Below are 24,381 nucleotides of genomic sequence, written 5' to 3'. Positions count from 1 at the left end.
TATAAAACAATCTGTATTTATGGATATTTGAACAAACTATCTGGGGAAATCAAGGCAGCTCAATTACACTGCACGACCAAGTGCAAATTACTGCCACTTTAGGTTTTGCCTGTTGAGATTAGCACCTCCTATTTGTATAGGGCAATTTGCAAAGCAAACCTAATGATAGCTTAATCCCCAGTGACTCTGGGAAGTATTATTTATTACTACTGCCACTACCAGTTTACAGGTGAGAAGGGATTTGGTGGTTAAAGGACAAGATCAAGGTCACACTGCTGGTGAGGGGCCAGCTGGGACTGCCACCAGATCCTCCAGCTAATTCAGCCTCGGTTCTTGCCTTTGCACCATGCATTCTTGATGAGGGTGTGGGGACATCATCCTTAGGGAGGGCACAAAAATGGTTCTTGGAGGAGTAAATCTTACTCTTTTTACATAAAAGGCACAGTTATACATACATACACAAAGAGATATACAATATATCTGTAATTACAATTTCGGGGGAGGGTGATTGGGGAAAAATACCTATAAAAACTCTCTAGCGGGGTGATAATGCAAAAGAGAATGTGAAATATCGCTCTATACCACAGCGCTTCCCTGACTTGGCCAGAGTCATGTTACCTGTCATTAATCCGTATCTGTTTATGTATGACAATGGGGTCTATTTGAACATACACTTATTGAAAAACATAAGTTACCAAAGTCACGTTCCCAGTCTGTCTGCTGTCTCTGGATAGTATAATTGACACTGATGAGGACTGGAGAGGACATATCTTGATTGCTGTCCAACAGAAAGTGACAAATTCCATGGAAATAGGTAACACTATCTTACGCGAATAGCTTAAAAGCAGACACACAAATGAAACTCTTTGCTACCTATCCAACAGGGAATGTCAAAGAAATAATAATTAAATCTATTCATAGAATGCATTTGCTTCTAGAGGAGGTTCCACTGCCTGTGTGGCAAGCCTAAGACCTTTGTGAAACATCAGAAGCCTTTTGAAAAAAAATGCTTGTTAATGGCCTAGACAGTTGAAAAATGGAAAACCTCATTGTACGACATTAGGGCTCTTTAAGACTTCTCCTCTACTCAAATATTCATGTTTCAATTAAAACATACACCTACTTTATTAGCCACATCAGGCCCAGTTCAGATCAATAACAGCAGCACTAGATGGAATCCTAATGAAGATAAACAACGCTGAGTCCTCCCAGCTTCCCCTGGGCATGGATGCACAAAGCTTCCTTTCACAGCTTGCTCCAAGATATTTTACAGTCACCTGCCTCATGCAAATGAGGAGACTCATGTTTATTCATGATGAGAGTTACAGACCACCTTTCATTCCCTAGGCCAGCTCAGCTAACCAACAGAGCGCCGTCTGCACCACTATGAAGTTGAACTGTCCTAGTAAGGGGACTCCTGAATATATAATTGTCCCCTGAAAAGCAGGCACAGAAAGTCAGTAAGCTGCAAACAGTTTGAGAAGCAAACACATTTCCCTTTTTTATTCATGTGTTAGCTGCCTTTAAGGTTTTAAATACAATCCCTTTTCTATCCCACACTATAATCCACTAGATGTGACTAGCTGGTGGTTATTTCCTATGAATAATCTTCATAGGGGATTTCTCAGGATGTTTCCTTCTGTCCTGCTCTCCCATTCTTCCTAATTGAGATTTTCTCCCATTGACTCAGATGAAGCTCACAGCCTGGCCAGGGGCAGCTGCAGCTTTGTTTAATGGGCCTGGGTTCTCCCTATGCACAGTCTCTGCTATTTTAAGGGGTGGTTTTTCATCTGCAAGCCTGAGACTCTAAGCTCTATTGTGTGCGCTTAGTTTATTATGCTGCTGGATAAAGTTTCAAAATAGTGCTTTTTACTCTAGAGTGACTTCATTTTTCAAATGAATTTCTTCCATTTTGGTAATCTGAAAGTGTGGCACAATCATCTGATCTTGGCTTATAATGTCAATTTTGATAGCGTCTAAAGTAACACCAATGCTAGGAACAAATATTTTGATGGTTTCTAAAAGGGCTCAATCATCAGCCAAGAGATCTGGGCAACTAGTAATTGTTGGGGAAGACTTAATTGTCATCAGCCATTAAATATGTGAAAATCATGCGACCTTCTGATTTTTAGACTGCTACCGTGTGTTTCACAAGGAAACTAAGGTACCTAATAAAGTTGTCTGGAGGAAGACACTTCCAAAATCCATGAAAATTTCAGCTTAAAGCCTACTTTTGTCAGTTACATGGGTTATTAATTCAGTTCAGAATTTAGTGTGAAATTCATAGCTTCACTTTTTTTTTTTTAACATAGCCAAAAAATGTCTGTTTGTGAAAAGGGCAATTTACTCATTTTTTCATAGAAAGGCTTTACCTTTTTCAGTACACTCCACAACTACATATGCCATTTTTATTTCCTCGAGGCTTTTTTTTTTTTCTTTTTTTTCTGACAGAGTCTCTCTCTGTCACCCAGGCTGGAGTACAGTGGCACGATCTTGGCTCACTGCAACCTCAAAGCATTTTTACACTAATTACTTCAATTTATTATCACCCCACCAAAAGAGAGGGTGATAGATCCTTTTAAAAACTATTATTATTTTTAGATTATCAGACAGAGCTCTGGAATAGCAGACTTAGGATGAAAATCTGAGTCACACAGGTCAACAAGCATCCTACTCCATCAATGCACGAAATTTATAGTAGCTTGTGATAAGTGTCACATATGTCAATGATGGGGGGTCTATTAACATAAATCACCTTTAATGGTAAAATCTACCTTAATGAAAATACTCATTCATAGCTTTCCCCCTCCGATGATTTAATTAATCTGTGGTGCGGTCGTCCAGTGGGATAACAGGGTTTTCAAAAGCCCCCAGGTGATTCTAATGTACAGTTAATGGTGAGAAACAGTGCTACACACAGACATATATTTTAAAGTGTACACTCTCATTAGATTTTTTTTTTTTTTTTTTTTTACAGTGGAGTAGTTAGCCACACATGCTTTAAATGAGATTCCCATACCTAAAATATCCAAGTTACTTGTGTCCCCTTTCTTACCCTGCTCAAAAATGAAGATTTCAATGAAATGATTATGGGGCTACTTGTGTGCTGAGGTATCCAGCTGCAGTTTAGCTCTTCTCTAATGCCCATAAAAATGAATAATGCATGCTCTAAAATATTGGTAATAAAAGACAAAAACATAGAACACAAACTCAATGGCCTGAATCAATGGATTATTCTGCAGAGTGCTATATTGAGAAACTGAAAGAAAGTACTTTTCAAAGCATAAATATTTTAATCACTCTCCAATTCTACTTCTCTTATATAAATAAAAAACATTCCATCTGCTGCTTCCCAAGCCCGGAAGAGCAGACGACAGCTGCTTTTCCAAACACCCTCTTCCAGCAGTGGCATTAACTACCAAGCACTCGATATCTATAAACTGGTGTCCCAAGCAAGGCGGGCTGCAGCAGCTATTCCTGCCTCTGATAGAATCCAGTGTAGTTTGTTGGGCAAATCAAAATTTTAAATTGAGGGGCACTGCTTCTCCAGTGAGGAGCTAAAGAAGGCAGATAGCTAAGCCCTGCTCACAGAGCCCTGGGTCCCAGGGTTGACAAATAAATCCACCTTCCACGCTCTGTTTACAGTGGCAAGAGCCTGAGATGGTGTCCAAGAAAGTTGAAAAGAAATTATGTTTCATGTTGGGCTTTTAAAAGCTATTTCTGAATTTGAATGTGGACAGTCAGGGAATAAGAAAAAAAACATTAAATCTACCAGTAATTCACAACCCACATTTGTTCCTAAATTCAATCTCCTCTGCTACCAAGTTAATAACAAGAAGAAAAGTGAACTGATTTAACTTTCAGCTCTTCTCTCTTCTCCAATTTATTATCAGGTAAAGCAGAACAGTGGCTGATAGATGGGCAGCAGGAAAAAATCAGAAAGGCAGTCTTCAAAATGAACTAGAGGCTGTCACACAGGGGCTTCCTTTTTAAAAAGGCTAGTGGAGGCAGAACAGGGCCATAAAAGAAAACGGATATAATTATATCTGTATCTGAGTTGCCACTAGCAGAACTCTGTGACAGGTATTATGTCTACCAGCAAAAAGAAAAACAAACGAAAGGCTCGTCTGTCCATGTTTCATTAATTTAAACTGATCTACACATCTAAAAATCGAATATAGCTGCAAATCAAATACACACTGGAGTAGGCAGAATAACAGCTTCCCATTGGTGCCTGTGTTCCGATCCTCAGAACCTGCAAATACGTTACCTTCTGCAGCACAGGGGATTGGGGCTGCAGATAGAATTAAGGTTATTATCAGCCAACTTTAAGATGCGAAGATGATGCCGGATTATCCAGGTCAACCAATGTAATCACAAGGTCCTTAAAGGTTTGGAAGACCAAGGCAGAAGAGGGATCAGGGTGATGGGATGGCATGTGAGAAGGACTCAAGCTGTCCTTGCTGGCTTTGAAGATGGACAACAAGGACATAAGCCAAGGAATGCAGGTAACCACCAGAAGGTGAAAAAAGCAAGGAAACAAATTTTCTCCTAGAGCCTCTGGAAAGAAACAGCTCTGCTGCTGCCTTGATTTTAGCCCAGTGAAATCCATTGTTGACTTCTGAACTATGAACTGTAAGATAAATTTGCATGGTCTAAGCTACTAAATTTGTGGTAATTTGTTATATCAGCAACAGAAAAGTGATATACACATGATAAAAATGTAAATACCTGATACATTTTTCTGGTTATTTAAGTAAGGCATGCACAGTACTGAGAAAAAGGGGGGGGGGGAAAAGCAAACACAACAAAAGTATTTAACGTAGCAAATTAAAATTCCTTGTCCTCCCCATCCCTGATTTTCCTCTGATATCTGCTCTTGCCTGATGGCTATCTGGATGTGAGGCAGGACCCTCTGGCTCTCAGGCCTGGAGCTGTTTGTCCTCAGCCATAAACTGTCATCCCTACTTGGCAGTAGAGGTGTGACCCCCCAGCATTAATCTATGATCTGTAAACAACACAAAAAGATGGCATTAGAGCTACAGTAAGAAACTGCACCCAAAACCTGGCTCTTAGGTCTTACTGAAGAGATTTCACAGCTATATAGGCTAATTATGATAAAAGTTTCAGAGTGACACTCTGGGGGATTTGCTGTCTCCTGCCAGGGCCCTGAACAGGCAGGATGTCTGCCACCAATCTGACCACATGGCCAGAAGCCACAGGGACCCTAGAGCTATGGTCACCTCCCTCTACCTGCTGTGCCCACCTCCTCCAGCCTGGGGCCTCTGGCTTCCTTTGCTAACAAGGAACTCTTGGTGCTTCATGTTACAAACTGTAACTTCTATAGGATTTAAGTGTCTGAATGCTCATCCCCAGAGTCAGTCCTCTGCAGAACTTTCATAATATTTCCTACACAGCTTATCTGTGCCTAGATCAACACCAATAATATCTGAAACATTATTATTTGCAGATATTATTCTGCAAAAATGCAGAATCTATAATTCAGGAGAAGCAGGATAAATGAGATCTCTCAGAAAGCAGACATCTGATGCCCAAATCCGTAACAGCTGGTGAGGTCTCCTTCTCCTGGAGGAACAGGTGTCCCCAGCTCGCAAAGCTGAGGACTGGATGGCTTTCACACAGCAGCACATGAAAGAGCTAAAATGATCCAGGGCAAAGTGGCCTTAGTCCCTTAGCCAGTTTCAAAGACTACTGATTTAACTCTCTTTTTTTGGTTTGATTGAACAAACGCCTCCCTGCTCCCCTTTCCCTCTTTCCCAGGGATGATTTGCACCTGAATTGCAAAGTCTCTCATAATCAAGTGAAGTACACTTAGGAGGCCGCAGTTATAATCATAAGGAAATTAATGGGCTTCTTTTCTCCACTTTCCTTCTTGAAACGTGCCTGTCTTCCGGCATAGCTGCTCAGACACACAACGGCTCTGGATTGCAGTTTCTAGACCAAAGCTCTCCACAGAAGGGCATTACTGGGGTCTATTTCAATGAATTCAATTGATGACCAAGATGCAAAGGACAGATCGTTGGGATGACAGAGATGATATGGCAGGTGAGAACACTGTGCTGAGGAAGAAAGTCAGATTAGGACCTGCCTGAAGCTTGGGGGTCCTTTTCCTGATTTTCTTTCTTTTCTTTTTTTTTTTTTGTTATTATTATTATACTTTGTGTTCTAGGGTACAGGTGTACAATGTGCAGGTTTGTTACATATGTATACATGTGTCATGTTGGTGTGCTGCACCCATTAACTTGTCATTTACATTAGGTATATCTCCTAATGCTATCCCTCTCCCCTCCCCCACCTCACAACAGTCCCCGGTGCGTTCCCCTTCCTGTGTCCAAGTGTTCTCATTGTTCATTTCCCACCTATGAGTGAGAACATGTGGTGTTTGGTTTTCTGTTCTTGCAATAGTTTGCTGAGAATGATGGTTTCCAGCAGCATCCATGTCCCTACAAAGGACACAAACTCATTTTTTTTTATGGCTGCATAGTATTCCATGGTGTATATGTGCCACATTTTCTTAATCCAGTCTGTCATTGATGGACATTTGGGTTGGTTCCAAGTCTTTGCTATTGTGAATAGTGCCGCCATAAGCATACTTGTGCATGTGCCTTTATAGCAGCATGATTTATAATCCTTTGGGTATATCCCCAGTAATGGGATGGCTGGGTCAAATCGTATTTCTAGTTCTAGATCCTTGAGGAATCACCACACTGTCTTCCACAATGGTTGAACTAGTTTACAGTCCCACTAACAGTGTAAAAGTGTTCATATTTCTCCACATCCTCTCTAGCATCTGTTGTTTCCTGACTTTTTAATTGCCATTCTAACTGGTGTGAGATGGTATCTCATTGTGGTTTTGATTTGCATTTCCCTGATGGCTAGTGATGATGAGCATTTTTTCATGTGTCTGTTGGCTACATTTTCTTTCTTTTCAATTGGTGTTGGTTCAAGATGCCACAAACCAGAAATATAGTGGGAAACAAGGATGAGATGTATATCCAGGGAGAAGGTGACAGGGAAGCAATAACCAACAAGCATATTAAGTGCAGGTGAAATTCAGATATCACGTTATGCAACAAGCACATGCCCATGAAAGCCCCACAGTATGACTGAGGCCTAGACCCTTCGACTCTTAGTCACAGCCCTTAGTGCTGGGTGAGTGGGCATGGGTGACAAACCCGACCACATTCAGAGCCATCAATAGCAGCAAATTAAAAGTACTAAAGGCTGCAATATGCCATTAGTTATTATTGCTAATTAGGCCTTTATCTAAGGACAAAGATTTTGCTTCTGTATGAAAGCATGGATACTGCTTCTGCTCTCTTTAAGTTGGCCAATGCCCTTCCCTCTGCTCGTTATTCACACACAAATGGAAATGTGAAAGTCACACTCTAGTGAGATGTTATGATATAGAAAACCAAAGGACATCTCAGTTCAAAGGATCAAATGCTTACTGTAAACCAAGAAATGTTGCATATAACCTTAATGACTCAGTTCTTTGAAAGAGATCTTTCATTTTAACAAAAATTCTTTTGACACAGCACGGGGCAGATGATCACAACACATCCATAATCCACAAAGAAACCACTGGACTAGGTGGAGCAGTCTTCCTGATCTCATTTGCTGTGTACCAATCTCCTACACAGGTGGAGGGGAGGCCCCTTCCCTGGCAGATCTTGCAATATTGACAAGGCATCCCAAACTAATGCTCTGAAAGGAAACGTTCTCCTTGATAATGTATCTCAAGAACAACTCTCTGCTGGTGGCTACGACTTAGACAAAAGGAACAAAGCTGCTCCAAGCTTACCCCCAGAGGGAGGAGGTCATCCCCAGCACACAGATTCATGTCTACACAGGGATGTTTGTCTTTCTCCACTCTTGAAGCAACTGTCATTGCAATCTTCCTCATTTCCCCACCTTGCCAAATGCCTTCTGCACAGACAAGGGACCACGCAGCAGGCCCCTTTGGTGTCACAGGAATCCCCTGCCTCTAACTGAGATCCACATTACCTTGTTGAAGTCTTCAGAAGTTGCCCTCATTTCCTTCCATGTCTTGTTCAGGAGCTGGATACAGATGCAGAAAAACTCCTCAAAGGATCTGTCGTGGGTGAAGAACATCGGGTGGAAGTCGTTGCAGGTCTCACTAGCTGGAGGAAACATGGAAAACAAGGAAAGAAGTTTTAAAACAGTGAAACGCGAGGACATAACCACAGGTAGGTGCCCCAGAGGGAGACAAGCGGAGGTATCTTTGGTTCAGGCAATAATGGTGAAAAAGCATTTCTGAAAAAGCAACCAAAGGATGGTCCCCATACAACTTGGAAGCTTAAGGGCAGATAGCCAGACCTAGCCTTAGAGACATATTTTGACTGACAATAGTCAGTCCCTAACCCATACCAGGACATGACCCCCTTGGCTTTGCTCTAAAACTGCTGTGTTGATTATGAGCCCTATATCTGCCTTCTTGACCTTATACAGATTATTCAAACTGCCCTCTCAGGCACAGCTCCTCCATCACCCTCAATTTCCTCTTTCTTATCAGAATAACTGGCAGAAGATGGGTTTTCCTGAATACACGATTAATTGCAACTTTGAAAATAGCATCCATGTTTATTTCTCCAGGGGGCTCTTTTCTCTCTTATGGCAGTAAGCAGGGGACATTTGAGATCATTAACCATCTGATGCCATTAACCATTTGTTTTACATTTCCAGGCACAGATGGCTGGAGGTCAAAGCAACCCGAATGGCTTTGAAGGCGGCAACTGGTCCAGTCCTGGGCAAAACCGTAAAGTCAGCCAAAATTGCCTTCAAGCCCCCACTGGAGAGCTTCCTTGGGTCAGACCTAGTGCTCTGAACACTGAACTTTAGGTCTGGTCCCTACTCTCCTCCTCCTCCTCCTCCTCCTCCTCCTCCTCCTCAGACCAGCGCCCCAGCCCCTCCCATCATCCCATCAGTCAAGCTTACATTTTTATAGCCCTTCTGTACATTAAACCTCATTTGATCTTTACAGTTCTTCTTATCACTCATGTCTTATGGATGAAAATACTGTGGAGCCCATGGAATTAGGGTTTGTGACCCCCAAAACCAATACCCTAAGGTTTTTAAAAAATAAATATATATGCTGTTACATACAGTGAAAGTCTTTTCTATTTTATTTGGAATCTTTTTTTTTTTTAGTTTTACTTTAAGTTCTGGAATACAAGTACAGAACGTGCAGGTTTGTTACACAGATATACATGTAACATGGTGGTTTGCATGAGGACTGGATGACTTTCAGGCTTTCACACAGCAGCGCATCAACCCATCATGTAGGTTTTAAGCTCTGTATGCACTATCTGTCCTAATGCTCTCTCTCCCTTAGCCCCCCAACCCCCAACTAGCCCCGGTGTGTGTTGTTCCCCTCCCTGTGTCCATGTGTTCTCATTGTTTAACTCCCACTTATGAGTGAGAACATAAGGTGTTTCATTTGCTGTTGGAGTATCTTCTAAGGTCAATTCATCCTCAAGGCTCAGAATGGTGGGGTTTCAGGCCCTGGAAGTCCAGGATAGGATGGAGGGAGGGGTGGGAACAGACTTACAGCAGAGACCTTCTGTTCTCGGGGAGAGCCCTGGTGCCTGCCATGTAGATGAGCAGTGGATCTGCTCAGAATCCTACAGAGCAGGCCCCCAGTGAACAAACCCTGATCAAGTCTCATGGACACACACTCAAGGGTACCCAGCCACCAAGCTATTACACACCAACCTCTTCTCTCTTCAACCTTCATGAACACAGTGAATTTCAGACTTCTCAACAGTTTAAAACAACAGCAACGTAGTGTATATTTGCACAGCTCACCACTTCTAAAGGGCACAACCTGATTTGAAGATATGGTAATGCTGTTTTCTTCCGAATAAAGTAAGGGCATGGGCCAGGAGCAATGCACAGTCCTGCAGGAAGAGTCCAGGGGTTGGGGGACAGAAGATTTGGGTTCAAGTGCAGCCCAGGCCAATCAGGAGCAAGTCACTTCACCTTTCTACGCCTCAATTTTCTTAATTAAAAAATGGAGGGCTGGGCACAGTGGCTCACACCTGTAATCCCAGCACTTTGGGAGGCCTGGGGGGTGGATTATCTGAGGTCAGGAGTTTGAGAGACCAGCGTGGCCAACATGCTGAAATCCTGTCTCTACTAAAAATACAAAAATTAGCTGGGCATGGTGACACGCGCCTGTAGTCCCAGCTACTCTGGAGGCTGAGACAGGAGAATCGCTTGAATCCAGGAGCTGAAGGTTGCAGTGAACCGAGATCACACCACTGCATTCCAGCCTGGGTGACAAAAGCAAAACTCCACCTCAAAAAAAAAAAAAAAAAAAAAAAACAAAACCAGAGGAAATGAAATCGCCTCTGCCTTCTCCCTAGGCTTCAAAGCAGATCAAACAAGTCAACTGATGGGAAAGGAAAGTACTTTGGACAGGATAAAAGTTAACATCAATATGGAGGGAAGTGGTGGTGATGACAATAAATATTGCACCTGCCTATGGTTTCCAGGAACGTGAGTTTTTCTGTGATTTTTTTTTCCCACTAATTCCTAGTCCAACCTGTTCACATTTCAGCAGTTAAAAGCAAGAACATATAAGTCATCCCACCCCAGCCTGAGTCTAGCAGAGAGATGGCAAATGTGAAGTTCTGACCTGCGACACAAAGCTATTTAAGAAACTCAGAAGATCAACACTGGCAGCCTGTGCAGTTTGCTGCCCTGGGCAATGAGCGGTCGGTCTCACTTTCATAAGCACCAAAGCTAATGAAATTTACAAATCTTCAGCTGTACCTTAAAACACTGTTGCCATCTAAGAACTTGTTATTAATCCATATTATCACAGTATCATTTTTGGATCTAGTGTGATTATATGTGTACTTTATGCCCTAGTAAAAGTTTTTATGTGATGAGTGGAGCTAAGATAGCCAGACAAAACTGAGACTTGCAAGCCCTGCTCTTGCTTGGGTAAAGAGGGAGGGAAGTGACATCATTAGTAATTAACTAAACAATTTGTTGGGTACATATGACATGCCAACGGTTCTACAAGCACTATTCTTGCAACAACCCTCGAAGGTAGGCCTTATGGACATCCTCATTTTATATATGAGAAAGGTAAAACTTGGATAAATAACACCTTCCATCATGAGCTTTTTTTAGTCGGCCCCAAATGAGCATCTGAAACCCACAGTCAGCTGCTCCAGCAGCAGACTTCCTACCTTAGTTGACATCAAGAGCTCACTGCATTTCTTTGTGGTTGCTGCTTTGAAAATTAATTCCTCCACCCACTCTCTTAGGTCTCCCGTACTCCTCCTTCAACATAAACCCAGATCATGACCTGCAGTCCAATGTGGATCACAGCAAGTATGTAGCCAGCATCTGCTGACTGAGAACACTCGGCCATGAGATAGCAGTACCAAGGCCAGCAGCCACGCACCGGGCACTGGATGACGGACTTCATAGTCACTTATTATGTCAGGCACAAAAGGAAGATATTACTAACTTCCTTTTAAGATTATAAATAGGAGATTTAGAAAGGCTTGGAGACTTGTCCAAGGTCACATAGTTTGCAAGCAGTGGTGCTAGGATTCAAGGTCGAGTTGGCTCCAAAGCCCATCATTGTTCTGCTTCACTCGCTTTCCTCATTCTGTTTCTCAATTAACCCTGCCTCCAATGCACTTCCACAAACACAAATCTGAAACAAGTGTTTTTCTATCCACAGAAAATATTTATGAAGTAAAATCTTACAAGAGGCGCAGCTTCATCTATGAATGCTTATGTATATTTACTGTGTGAGATTCCTCTGCTTTCCTCCAGTACTCGTGGCTTACGTGGAGTTAGGTTGGAATCACCAGGGTTCCGCTCCCCTTCTGGACCTTACGTCTCCTTTCCTGGGTCTGGGCAAAGCTGCACTCTCAACAACTGTGTTGAGCAGCCAAGAAATCGTCTACATGGTTCCTAGCTTCTGCTGAACCAACTCTTTTTTCTTCCTCAAGGTATTTTATCTTTCTCAGCTTCCGTAACATATCAAGGTTTCCTCAGGTACTCAGTCACTGGGGAAAGGTCACACTGGATGAATGCATTTGATTTATTTCAAGAAACTCACAAGTTGGGTTTCATGTTAATAGAACTTGAGTTTTGTTCATGACAACAATGTGCCCAGCTAAAAAAGTACAATTTGCAGCCTCCCTTGTGATTAAGAGTCATCATATGACCCAATCCCAAATAACAGGTAAGTGAAAACTGTTGGGCACAGTTCCCGGGAAAGACCTTTAAAAGGGGAAAGACTTGGTTGACTTGTGGCCTTTTGTCTCTGCCTCCCCACTTCAACTTCTTCATGTCTGGAACACAGGAGTGATGACCGGAGCTCCTGCAGCCATTTTGTCAGCATAAAAATGAGGGCTATACCCTAGACAGTTAGCAGGAGCTCCTGATGACACTGTGGAATCACCACAGCAAACTGGAATTGGAATTCTTTTGTACATAATTCTTTGTACACAATTTGTTGGTATGTAATTTGTTTAAGCCATGTGAAATTACTAATATTAAAAAGAAATGCAAGCAAGTACATTGACAATAGCATAAGAAAACATGCTCAAGATCACTGGAGGTCAGAGAAAACACAGGAATGAGGAGGCAGGATACTACAGCCGTGAGAGCGAGACAAACTTGCATTCAAATAATTAAATGTGATGCCCCCTAGTGTGCCATAAAACCTTAGACAAATAAACGCTCCCTGAACCTGTTTCCTCATCTGTGAAATACATAACCACAGAAAGTTTGTAAGCACCAAGTTAGATTACGTACATAAAGTATGCAGTAAAGTGCCTAGCACATGGCATAGGATTAGTAAACGGTGGCTATTAGTTACTATTTTTTTTTTTTTTTGAGACAGACTTTTGCTCCTGTTGCCCAGGCTGGAGTGCAATGGTATGATCTCAGCTCACTGCGACCTCTGCCTCCCAGGTTCAAGCGATTATCCTGCCTCAGCCTCCCAAGTAGCTGGGATTACATGTGTGTCCCACCACACCTGGCTAATTTTGTATTTTTAGTAGAGACGGGGTTTCTCCACATTGGTCAGGTGGGTCTTGAACTCCTGACCTCAGGTGATCTGCCCAAAGTGCTGGGATTACAGGCGTGAACCACTGTGCCTGGCCTAGTTACTATTTTTAATCAAGCACCTGGCATAGGTTTAGTAAATGGTGGTTATTAGTTACTATTTTTTTTTTCTTTTTGAGATGAAGTCTTGCTCTGTCGCCCAGGCTGGGGTGCAAAGGTGCAATTGTGGCTCACTGCAACCTCTTCCTCCAGGGTTCAAGTGATTCTCCTGTCTCCTCCCGAATAGCTGGGACTATAGGTGCCTGGCTAATTTTTGTGTTTTTAGTAGAGACAGGGTGTCGCCATGTTGGCCAGGGTGGTCTCAAACTCCTGACCTCAGGTGATCTGCCTGCCTTGACCTTGCAAAGTGCTGAGATTACAGGCATAAGCCACCATGCACAGCTAGTTACTATTTTTAATCAAGTACATGGCATAGGCTTAGTAAATCATGGCTATTAGTTACTATTTTTAATCATCATCCCCAGCACATTATATAGCTTCTTTTTTTTTTTTTTTTTTTTTTTTTGAGACAGAGTCTCGCTTTGTCGCCCAGGCTGGAGTGCAGTGGCCGGATCTCAGCTCACTGCAAGCTCCTCCTCCCTGGGTTCACGCCATTCTCCTGCCTCAGCCTGCCAAGTAGCTAGGACTACAGGCGCCCGCCACCTCGCCCAGCTAGTTTTTTGTATTTTTTAGTAGAGACGGGGTTTCACCGTGTTAGCCAGGATGGTCTCGATCTCCTGACCTCGTGATCCACCCATCTCGGCCTCCCAAAGTGCTGGGATTACAGGCTTGAGCCACCATGCCCGGCCTATAGCTTCTTAAAGACTCCAACAATTCTAGGAGATGAAGAAGGAAAGAGGAATCTGGTGAACGGCCTTTAGGGTCCCGTAGGTAAGGGCGGGTAGAGTCAACCAATCATTCTTGATGATTATGTCAAAAACCTACTGAAGTATTCAGACTCCAAAGCTGAAACTTCACATGAAGAGGTAACTATGTGCAGGGTAATCTTTTAAGGACTTTTCCTGTCTGAACTCTCTGAATGTGTAATAATGACAAAGGTACTATTATTATCATCCCTGTTTCACAGATGAGAAAACTGAGAAGCTGTGAAGATGAGTAACTCGCAACGACAGTGCCAGAAATCAAATCCAGCATTCTATCTCCAGCACTGCTGTTTCTGACCTCCACATGAAGGGGTTGGCCTGCCATCATTCTAAGATTCTTGAAGACTCCTCCTTTGCAGGGAGATACAGGCAAACAACAAAGTAAGAACAACTTGGTTCTTGACTGGTAACAAAAGAAACAGTGATGTTTGTGTATGCGGATACAAACTTCATCAGTTCGCTGTGAGGATCAAACGGGAACAGTGACTAAGACAGCAAGCTCAGTTCAAGTGTGGGCCAACGGGGTGGCCATGTTCACCATTTATCAAGTGGAGCCTCTCCCAGGCTACACATTTATACACGTGAGCTTGTCACCTTGCAGAGACAGCCTAAGTCTAAGAATAGAGTTCTTAGGTTTAAATAAACAAATAAAAACAGGAAGGGTGAGGTTTATTATTGTTTTTAAAGGAAAACAACACTTACTGAGAAAAAAAATTAGCAGACAATTATTTTATAAACGAAATTTAGAGAGACACTTTCAATGAGACAAAAATAGTAAGACGTTTAAAAACGAAATTGTTTTAATGACACTATTTTTAACACAATGAGATTTTACTTTATTTAAAAAATCCAACACAATGGTTTTTTAAGTCTGGAATATTAAGATATTTTCAGGACTGAGGGTACAACAGATTCTATTAATTTGCTGATATCTCATTCACTTATAAGCAAGCCAGCTTTGAAAGCAGCTATAACCTGAACATATATGTTTTTAAAAATAAACATAAGAATGCTGTACACTTATGTACCACTTTGCCTGTCAAAGTAGATGTATTCCTATTTTGCACTGGGTAATGTGTGGTGAGGCAGGTACTGTCACTGGCTCTCAGAGAACAAGGATTACTGCAGTGTAGCAAACAAGCAATGAAAAATGAGTGTAGGGAATGGTTCTAGAGCTGACCATACCCTTGCAAAGGTCACTGCAGCTCCCTGGGCTCCAGATTTCCTACCTGTAAATGAGTTGGGCTAATTGATTTGTAAGGCTCTTGCCAAGTCCAAAATTACAGCAGTCTCCATACACATATACACCAGATAATGTATCTTCAACTCCCCAAAGTCCATCCAAAATTATAGAATTTAGAGAGTCTGCCTGCACTGAACTTTAGTTCCTAAACTACTATTTCCTTTATTGACAGGATGACGACACATTTAATTTAGAGTGTAAAGACATTAGAGTGGTATTTGATAGGTTTAGCAAATGTTTGATGAGCAAGGATATATTCTTTCTTTCATAAGAAAATTGTCAATTGTTTTTACACTTTCTCAACTTGTTAATCGTACCTAATGCAGACCATTTCATAAGGAAATTACTTGACTAATGATAGAATGACAAGATCACAGGAAAATGCATACCATTTTTGCTCTCACAGAAATTTTCTAAAGACAAATACACATTTTCAGATGCTGAAAAGCTCTGTTTATCCTTTCTATGACCTTGGTGATGCTAAGAGAGACTCTGAACCCATTCACAAATAACAGAGATTTGGGAAGCACTGGGCAAGTATGAATATTTTTTACCATTACTTCATGAGCTATTGCAACAGACTTTGGAAATGGTGCACTTTGAAAAAGACACACGCACTGGTCTAACACAATGGACATTTTGTTGTAAAATTATGAATTACAGGAAAAAGGGAATACATCATACACACACAAAGGCATTTAACATAGAAAAACTGCTAGAGCAGTCATTAAAATCTGCCTGGTGATCCACAGCACAGAAACTTACAGTAGAACTATTTGTGGTTCTATGGTCAGTCTGGATAATATATTTATGAATTCTCTGATGCAGATGTATATTTATACCTTTGTATAAAAATAATCTTACCCTACTTAGAAAACTTTGAGTTTTCTATTTTTAAACCTGGTATTCCTTAACGGTTTGATTTTGGAAGGTGGTACTGCGTGGGGAGATGCTAAAAGTTCAGAACCTTTTGTAGGTGGGAGAGGTGAAAAGAGGAGAGTGGGGTCAAGAACTTGAAGTTCCTTCACTGCCTATGAGTTCAGCCTAGATAGAAGCTACCACCCCTGCTATTTCAGGACAGGGGATCAGAGGCTTTAAACTTTCACAGCTCTTCTCAGCTCCTGAAGTCTGGTTTAATAGAACTCTGGATAGTCTTTTGTATCCTCAGCCATCCTAAAAATAGTATAAAATTTATACTAAAAAATAGTATGAAATTTATCCAATGCTTCATTGTTCACCTTCCCTTGGGCCTTTTTTTGAGGACATGGAGAGAGGAAAAAAAAATACCGACTAGTGTTAAGGCTGAAAATCAGACTCATAGCACCAAAAGACAGCCAATTCAGCAAAAGTAATCAGAGGCCACATCCCAGGCACACGGTGTGTGTTAATAAAAGAGCAGAGCTTCTGCAGCCAGGTTGGCCTGCATGCAAATTTTGACGTCACTACTTAATAGCAATGTGACCTTGATCACCTTAAAATTCCTCCATGCCTCTATATCCCCATTAAAAAAAAAAAAACAATGGCATCTATCTTATCAGGTTGCTGTTAAGATTAAATGTAGAGTGATTCATATATTAACTGAGATAAAATCAGCACTCGATACATGTCAATTTTAGTAGTTTTAATAACAAAGTAACTACTATCGTACCTAGCTAAAATGCCAAATTTGGAAAACTTTTGGGACCAAATATAAAGACTTGTAAAATATCAGCAATGAAGACAGTGTGATATTGGTGTATGGATGGAAAAACAACAATGGGACAGAATAGGGAGTCCAGAGATCCATATATACAGTTACTGGATTTATGACAGAAATGACACTGCAGTGGAAAGGAATTTCAATTTGTTGAACTGGGCCAGTTGTATATGCATCTGGAAGAAATGAATGATGACTCCCTATCTGCAAAGATCAATTCTGCATGAATTATAGATCTCAATGTGAAAGGAAAAACAACAAAGTTGTTTTCATATAACATAGGAATATATTCATGATTTTAAAGTGGGCAAGAGTTTCTTAAACAAAACAGAAATATCATTAATCATAAGAAAACAGTTTGATTCTATTATATTAAACTCAAAAACTTGTCAAAATATACAATAAAAATGGCAAATTTAGAATACAGAAAAAACTTTAACATTATCTAATAAAGAACTGGTATCTATGACACATAACCACTTCTATAAGCTGTAAGTCCCTAAGAAAAAGACAGACAACCCAGTAGAAGAATGGGCAAAATGTAAATAGGCACTTCACAAAATAGGATGTCTATGTGGCCAACGAACACATGAAAAGGGGCTAAGCTTTTTAAGTCACAGAAAAAAATATGTAGCTTTAAACCACAATGAGCTACTTTCATACGTCCACCATAAGGGCTAAAATAAAAGATGGAAAACAGTAAGTGTTGATAAGAATGTGGAACAAATGGAATCCACTGTTGATGGGAGTGTAAAATTGTTCAACCACTTTGTAAAACAGTTTAGCAGTATTTACTAAAGCTAAAATATTCTTACTTTATAATACAGCAAGTCTAGCCAAAGATATAAACCCGACAGAAATGCATACATATGCATTCCAAGAGAAATGTATATGAATGTTCACAGCGGCACTATTTGTTAGAGCCAAAAACTTGAAACAATCTAAATGTCCATCCAGCAGATTGGATAAATAAATTATGATTTATTCATACAGCAGCGTACTTACTACAAAGAAATTATTTTTAAAAATGCTACACACAATATGAATGTATTCAAATAACTTTCACAATAACATGAATGAACTGAAACAAACATAATGTGGAGCAAGAAGAGCCCCACACTAAAGAGACCATAGGATATGATCCTATTTATTTAAAGGTCAAAACAGGCGAAATTCATTCATGATAATGGAAACAGGGTATTGTTCTTTCGGAAGGGAGAAGAAACTGAGACTGAGAGGATGGCCCAAGAGGGCCTCTGAGGGTTGTTTAATACCTTTTCTTAATCTAGATAGTAGTTACATGGGCAGTTGGTGGTTTGAAAATTCATTGAGCTGTGTGTGCTCTTTGGATTTGAACACCTCTATGTAAGTTACACTTTTTATGAAAAGTTAACTTAAAAAGGTGGAATATGAGCTCTCTAGGAGCAGATATCCTGTCTATCCAGCAAACAGGATAAAACTGTAACATTTCATAATACGACTTCAGTGGGCTTCTCAGAATGAGTGTTGTGTATATCCTGCCCATCACCTCTAGAAATAGGGATTGACATTTTATATAACTAGGTTTACTGGCTGGGTAAAAAAGTACGTAACTGGTTTATGCAGGCATCCTGGACCAATCACCTAACTGCTATCAGCTTCTGAAGTTGGGCAGGGGGTACCTCTCCATACCTGGACTTTAATTTCATCTGTTGGATGGCTAAATGAGTATATGCATGCATTTTCTTGTTTTGGAGATGGAGCCTTGCTCTGACACCCAGGCTGGAGTGCAGTGGCACTATCAGGCTCACTGCAACCTCCGCATCCTGGGTTCAAGTGCATGCCGCCAAGCCTGGCTTTTTTTTTTTTTTAATAGAGACGCGGTTTCACCATGTTGGCCAGGCTGGTCTTGAACTCCTGACCTCGAGTGATCTGCCTGCCTCAGCCTCTCAAAGTTCTGGGATTACAGGCACGAGCCACTGGCCTATGCATGCATTTTCTTTCATGAATGGGGATCCCAGTCTTACTGAAGGGTACTGCAGATGTCGATGCAAAAACTATAATAAACTTGACTAGCTGTGTATGAAATGTAAAGAAGTGTTGCAGGGTTCTTTCAAATCATCTCCCTCTCTTTTTCCTTCCCTCCCTTCCTTCATCCATTTATGGGTGCTTCCTTTCTCCCTCCCTCCCTCCCCTCCTTTTCCCTTCCTTCTGTCCATTAATTCATGTGCACATTAGTCCATCAGTCGGTCCATCCATCCATCTAACTAGCAAGGTGGTTACGAGCATGGCCCTGGAGCCAGTCTGTCTGAGTTTGGATCCTGGCTCTGCCACTTATTATCTGTGTGACCTTGAGCTCATGAGCAAGGAGAGATGGGTAAAAGCCAAGGCTGAAGAAACCAGCAGACATCGGTTCGCACAACGCTTTGTAGACCGCATTAGGGAGGTGAACTCATTCCACCTGCAATGGGAAGCGACTAAAGGGGTTTAAACAGGAGTGTGAAAAAGTGACAACTTTCCACCTCTTTTTTTAACTCTTATTTTGGTCTCTGTTTAATGAAATTAAAATTCAGGTGATTTGGCCGGGCGCGGTGGCTCAAGCCTGTAATCCCAGCACTTTGGGAGGCCGAGACGGGCGGATCACGAGGTCAGCAGATCGAGACCATCCTGGCTAACACGGTGAAACCCCGTCTCTACTAAAAAAAATACAAAAAAAAAACTAGCCGGGCGAGGTGGCGGGCGCCTGTAGTCCCAGCTACTCAGGAGGCTGAGGCAGGAGAATGGCGTGAACCCGGGAGGCAGAGCTTGCAGTGAGCCGAGATCTGGCCACTGCACTCCAGCCTGGGCGGCAGAGCGAGACTCCGTCTCAAAAAAAAAAATAAATAAATAAAATAAATAAATAATAAAATAAAATTCAGGTGATTTGAGGATTCTTGTTATTATGGAATCCAGTGAACTGATATTTCAGCATATTAAGGATGAGTGATGAACCAGGTAAATACCTTAGCACAAAGTGGTTAGGAGTGTCATTCTGGAGGTAGGACTGCAGCTAGAATTCTCCCTCTGCCACTTAACTATGTGATCCCAACCAAGTCTGTTCATGTCCCTCAGCCTCTTTTACTATGATGAGAATAACAAAAACTCGTATCTTGTAGAACTGACTGAAGATATAGTAGAAAGATTCCCATAAAATGCTTAGTCCAGCACCTGACATTTGGTAAGCACTTCATAAATATTAGTCATAAAATGTTATGCAGAATAAAAATATGATTTTTTTTTCAAAAAAGTCCTTGCTTTAAGGTTTAACTTGTGGTGAAATCTTATTTACTTAGCTTCGCGTTAGAAAGGTACCCTAATCTCCTAGAAAGTTATAGAGCAGCATTCCCAAGGTCATCTTCTGAGATGTTGAACTGAAAGGCGAAATATGCAGAAATTCCAGCAAATTGAGATTTCTGTTAAGTGCATACCAAGTAGCCCTTGGGAATTTGCTTATAATTGAAAAATGGTCTTGCTGATAGGTTCTGTGTTTGCTCTTTTCCTTTGTCCTCCAGTTGAAAACAATCAAGACGTGCACAGAAACAAAACCTGGATCATTTACCCTTCATCTGTTGGCAAAATAATCATTTCTGGAGCTGCTTTTAGGTCTAAGAAATGTTCTTTCTTGGCCCAAAGAGAAAAAAATAACAGTAAAAAACAACGAAAAAAATTTTTGGAGAGGAGTATCAAGTTTGTGGTGTGAATTAGCAATACAAAACTGAGTATGAAACACACTTATCTTGCTAAATACATTTTACTTACCTTCTGGGAGTGGTGTTGATGGAGCATAGGGAGATGTGGGTAACTCTATGCATCAATCTGACTGGGCCAAAGAGTGCCCAGATTAAACATTATTTCTGAGTGTGTTTGTGAGGGTATTTCCAGTAGAGATTAACATCTGAATAAGTGGACTCAATGAAGTAGATAGCTCTCCCCAAGGTGGGTGGGTAACACCCAATCCCTTGAGAGTCTGAATAGAACAAAAAGGTGGAGGAAAGAGGAACTTAGCCCTTTTTCTTGCCTCTCTGCTTGAGCTGGGACATCTCATCTCATTTTCCCCTGTCTGTGGACTGGGAGTTACATGATCAGTTCCCCTGGTTCTCAAGCCGTTGGACTTGGACTGAATTACACCACCAGCTCTTCTGGGTCTGCAGCTTTCAGATGGCAGATTGTAGGACTTCTCAGCCTCCATAATTACATGAGATTATTCCTCATAATAAATCTCATATATATATACTTACATACATATATAATATATATATTCTATATATACATGAGATTTATAAGGAATTCTCTCTTTTGCTGTCTCTCCAAATATACATATATTTTATATACATATATAAAAATAAAATATGAGCTATCTATTTTTTCTATTGGTTCTGTTTCTCTGGAGAACCCTAATACAAGAAGGGAGAGCAGAAGATGAAGAGGAAAATTCTAGTTGTGTGGTAAACAGTTCAAGGCAGGGCAAAGGAAAATATATTCAAGTGATTTCTGCATACTCTTGTTAAAACTTTATGAGGAAAATTATTCAGAGAAATGGCACATTAAGAGACTGTCATACGGCAAATTTACTGTGGATATAAGTAATTGCCTGTCCAACCATGTGAGATGGGCACCTGAGGATTATGTTGGGATACAGGCAGATTAATAAGCAGTTGGGATGTCCCTCACTGAAGACCCATTAAGAACTGTGTCTGTCTTGCAGAGCCATGGTGTGACTTTAGATTACACCTTAACCTGGGGCTCAGAGCATTAGCCAGGTCTAAGGAGCTGGCAAATGGGCTAAAAATAAGAAATTCTGTATTGGATAAAGTGAATTTAAGGATAAATGCCAAGGATTGCTCATTACACAGGTTCTTTCTTGTCTTTGGTGCTCAGTAACTGACTCCCCTTCAAAAGTCATTACCTTGTAGTGATCACCTGTAGTGTTAGGGAAAAAATGCAAATGCTTTAGCAAGGCATTCAACACTCATCTAAACTTGAGCCAACTCCACTACTTCTTGCTTTTCTCTGATCTATGAATGCACCCTAAATTCAACCATAATTTGTACCTCTGTGTCAAACAAACCACCCCTGATTGCATTTCCACATGCTTAGCTGATGGTTTTCCCTCTATTTGGAGCCCACTGAGTCAACCTCCAAAGCCCAGACCTCTGCTAATGGTACTTCACTTCTAAAGCTCTGTTCCACTTCTTGATGCTTTCATAGGTCTTTCGTTTCCTCCTTCCATTTGGATTCCCACTCCTGATTAGAAGCCTAGGGAAAGTGGGGAGGCTGACTTAATCATGTCTGCACCCTTCATGGCTCACATGACCTCACATGGTCAGCCTTCCAGAAACACGTGACTGTACTCCCTTCCTTGGTTTCCTGCCTCCTCATGCCTCCAGCTACATGCTTTTCTTCTACGTGGCTTTCATTATGTTCCACTTCATGCACAGATCGTGGAGTATCCCCTAACATACATCACAGCCCTCCTGCAGTGGGGCCAGCACAGACACACAGCGCTCTGGAAGGCTCCCCACAAGCTTTACCCAGTGCCTTAAAATAGTCCATCCTTCAAAATGACCCATTCTTCCTCCCTCTCTCCTCCAACTTTCTGAAACTGAGTGTAGATGTTCTCTTAAAAGAGAACAATGAATAACATCACAAAGAAGCAAACTCATTGCACAAATTCAGCAGAAAACAAAAGCAAATCTGATTATGTTTTTAAAATACAGAGACATAGCCCTCCTCTGTACAATTGCCAACACGTAGTCCCCAGAAAGGGGATTCTCTTTACCATGCACCACCTGCCCCATTTACAGGAACCTACTTTGAGCAGGAGTACTGGGCTTAGTGCTCATCTCAGCCTCTGCCAGGATGAACATATCGCCTCAAGGACGGCATAACATTGTCAACTATGTATTAATCCTGGACAAAGGCATTAAGGGAGATGCAGGGGATATTAAGGGAATGATCCATTGACAATCATGCTTTGGTCAATGTGAGATTTGAAAGGATAGAGACGCATACTAGTAAACAAAAATAGAGTTAAATCTTGTAATATTTTTGCCTATACACTGTTTGGTTCAGTGTCTTAAACAAGTGAGTGTGGCAAGGACCATAGCTCTTTGCTCCCCAAACTCGTGTGGGAAAGGTCATGAGTGGAACACAGAGAGGCGCTCTTAGCACATGAACGCAACCCCAGACCCCAAGAAGCATATCCTCAAGCACTGTGGTAACTATTTAGGAAAAGGTCAAGTTTCACACAGCCACTTAACTGAGATTTACAAAAAAAGGGAATGCTAAAGGATAAAGCATTAAATATCAAACCAGTAACGGCTGGCTGGAAAACTTGAAAAGGACATAATCTGAATAACACGACACTTGGGGGATCTGCTTCAGCAAATTAGGAGAGCCGCCTAGAAAGGTGGGTTGTTTATCTTAGAATATTGCAATGACCATACACCGGGAACTGTTTTTTTGTTTTGTTTTGTTTTTTGTTTTAAACAAGTATTTTCTCATTTAATCTTCATAACAATATCACAAAGTTAGTGCAGCTATTATCATCCCCATTGTACAGATGAGAAAACAGAGGCAGAGGAGTGAAGGAGCTTGCCCAGACTCACAGAACTAACAAGAGGAAGAGCCAGGGTTTAACAACAGTTTTAGTACAGAATTCCTGGTACTTTGCTGCTCACTGGAGAAGAATTTCCTTTCATGGAAAAAGCAGAAAGTTAATACTTTCTAGAAAGCTTACTTGCCGTGATTTTCAAAAATAGTTGATTCCACTTCTTTTTTTCTCTGATCTTCCATTTTTATGGAGACTTGATCTTGTCAACTATCTAATTTTTGGACATGCAATCCTTACAGTTGATAAAACAGCACAGAATTTTCCAATTTATCCATGGCAAACGTGTATTCCCATAGAAATGTTATTGTTTTAATATTACTGGGAGGAAAAGTAGACAATTCACAGACTTTTCATTTCAAGGACTACTTATTTGTTTATTGGTTTTATAAATCTTGCTCTTTTAAAAAAAATTCTTTTTTTGAGAGAAAGTCTCGTGGTCTTGCTAGGATGGAGAGCAGTGGCATGATCACAGCTCACTGCATCCTTGAACTCCTGGGCTCAAGCGACCCTCCCGCTTCAGCCTCCCAAGTACCTAGGACTGTAAGCATGTGCCACTACACCTAGCCAGTTATTTTTTGTAGAGAAAAAAGTCTTGCTGTGTTGCCCAGGCTGTAAATTCTGATTTCAGTACACAAGATACCAAATGCATCTCCTTTAATACAAGGCTAATATCCTGAAAGATTAAGAAATTCAAGCTAATCAGACCAATTTATTTCTTGCCATGCATTTATATAGTGCATAATATATAACAGTAACTGTTCTCAGTATTTTACAATTATCAAGTTATTTAGTTCTCCTATGACCC

The 24,381-nt window shown here is 41.1% G+C and overlaps 1 protein-coding gene and 1 long non-coding RNA gene across 26 annotated transcripts in view; one reads left to right on the top strand and one right to left on the bottom strand.

Moving 5' to 3' along the window:
• ELMO1 (engulfment and cell motility 1) overlaps positions 1–24,381 on the bottom strand; it is a 582,820-nt gene that overhangs the window by 158,731 nt on the left and 399,708 nt on the right. For all 25 annotated transcript variants that reach the window (XM_074035218.1, XM_045387647.2, XM_005549784.4 and 22 more), the window contains one exon: positions 8,029–8,165. In XM_074035218.1, the coding sequence (XP_073891319.1) occupies positions 8,029–8,165 (137 nt within the window). The remainder of the gene's footprint in view (positions 1–8,028; positions 8,166–24,381) is intronic.
• LOC141409867 (uncharacterized) lies at positions 7,560–9,022 on the top strand. Its single transcript, XR_012432536.1, has 2 exons — positions 7,560–8,231; positions 8,728–9,022. It is a non-coding gene; the product is annotated as an uncharacterized lncRNA (long non-coding RNA).

The sequence above is a fragment of the Macaca fascicularis genome, chromosome 3 (assembly GCF_037993035.2).
Source record: "Macaca fascicularis isolate 582-1 chromosome 3, T2T-MFA8v1.1".
NCBI classification, from domain to species: Eukaryota; Metazoa; Chordata; class Mammalia; order Primates; family Cercopithecidae; genus Macaca; species Macaca fascicularis.
This window is presented reverse-complemented; position numbering and strand designations above follow the sequence as displayed.